At 39.2% G+C, this 1,628-nt stretch overlaps 1 protein-coding gene across 1 annotated transcript in view; it reads left to right on the forward strand.

The window, feature by feature from the left end:
- grip2b (glutamate receptor interacting protein 2b) overlaps positions 1-1,628 on the forward strand; it is a gene marked incomplete at its 5' end in the record, with an annotated part of 112,167 nt that overhangs the window by 79,243 nt on the left and 31,296 nt on the right. The window contains 2 exons of the mRNA XM_084464771.1: positions 562-709; positions 1,014-1,027. Coding sequence (XP_084320897.1) covers positions 562-709; positions 1,014-1,027 — 162 coding nt within the window. The remainder of the gene's footprint in view (positions 1-561; positions 710-1,013; positions 1,028-1,628) is intronic.

A 1,628-nucleotide genomic window follows, 5' to 3' on the forward strand; every position in this document is an offset into this window, starting at 1 on the left:
GTAATGCCTTGCTCTACCAGTGGGAATCAAGCCCCTATCCCTTGCAGTGGTAATGCTTGCTCTATAAGTGGGAATCAAACCCCTAACCCTGGCAGAGTTCATAATATTAGTAATACTAATAATAACTTAATTTAGCACCTTTCCAAAGCAGGTTACAAAGTTATTTAAACAGAATAAAACTGCCAGTACATACAAATACCAAAAGAATAGACTGTATGTATAGGATAAAACCATAACACAGTGAAAGCCATTTTGTAAAGTTGCTTCTTAAGGAGCAATATAAAATGGGGGACAAACTCGGCTAGCCTGATATCCTAATGCCATGTGCTACCAGTGAGAATCAAAACCCTCACCCTGGTAATTTTACTGCCTCGCTCTATCAATGGGAATCCAAACCCTAACCCTTTAAAAATACCCATTCTGTTAATCTAATATAGTCAATGGGTTTACGGTTTATGGTATATATGCTGTGTGTAGTGTATTGCATCGTTAATTCTATTTTGTAATACATCGTATTGAAAGGTGTGTTCTATTTACTAATGAACCTTCTCTACCAATCAGACACTGTGAACAATGCCTCTGGTCCGCTATTGGTGGAGATTGCCAAGTCGCTCGGGGCAACGCTGGGCATCACGCTGACATCAGCCACTCACAGAAACAAGCAGGTCATCATCATCGACCGCATCAAGCCTGCCAGTGTGGTGGACAGGTGGGCCTACTCAGAGCAAGGAGTTCACATGTATTAAGCCCAAAGAAGGCAGAGCACAGAGTTCGGTCCATATTTGTAGGGCCTAAAAAATGTATATAATCACGTTGTTCTAACGTAGCAAAGCACACAGGCTACGGATGTAGCGGGGCTTTAATATTTCATTCATATAGTATAGGATTTCAGCGCAGAAATAAAAAAAAAACTGAATTTTAGTGATTAAGGAACATAACTCACTTATGTTCTTTAACATAAGTGAGTTATGATTTATTTTATAAAATCTTATTTCCTCTGTTATAAATTACAGAGGAAATAAGAAGTGTAGTGCAGTGCATTGTTGTTTTTTTTAAATACTTCTGAAATGCCTGGTACAACCCACTGCTCGATTTTGCATGTAAACAGGAAAACAAAATATTCCCAGTAGCCATGGTTGGAGAGTAGTAAAAACGTTTTAGTTGGTAACTGTGTGAAAGATGGAGGAAAATAAGATGAAAGATAAATGGTGTTATGGCAGCAGAGTCTGAAGTGGTAGAGATGGAGGGAGACACTTAACTCCTACCTGCTCAAGATGAACTGCGTGCTGCCTTGTATTGGTCGGCATTGCGGAGTGTGGATGCATTTAACAAGTGAAGTGCTCTGTCTCTGAGTGACCCTATATGGGAGGAAAGCGCATTTGAGTGGAGCCAACATGGTGCTCCAAGAGCGAGCAAGAGAAGATTGATGAGAAAGCGCCAGTTTAAGTGTTCTTGAATGAAATGAAAGATAGAGGTGTGTATAATCTATAAACCCCACCATCCATATCTAGGAACGGAGACACACACAGAGAGGAGATATTTGTAACTGTTGACATAGAGATACCCACATAGAATATCATATAATACTATATAGTAGAATAGAGAATATAAAAAAATGAATAGAATAT

Source organism: Micromesistius poutassou, assembly GCF_964030765.1.
Source record: "Micromesistius poutassou genome assembly, chromosome: 2".
Classification (NCBI taxonomy): Eukaryota; Metazoa; Chordata; class Actinopteri; order Gadiformes; family Gadidae; genus Micromesistius; species Micromesistius poutassou.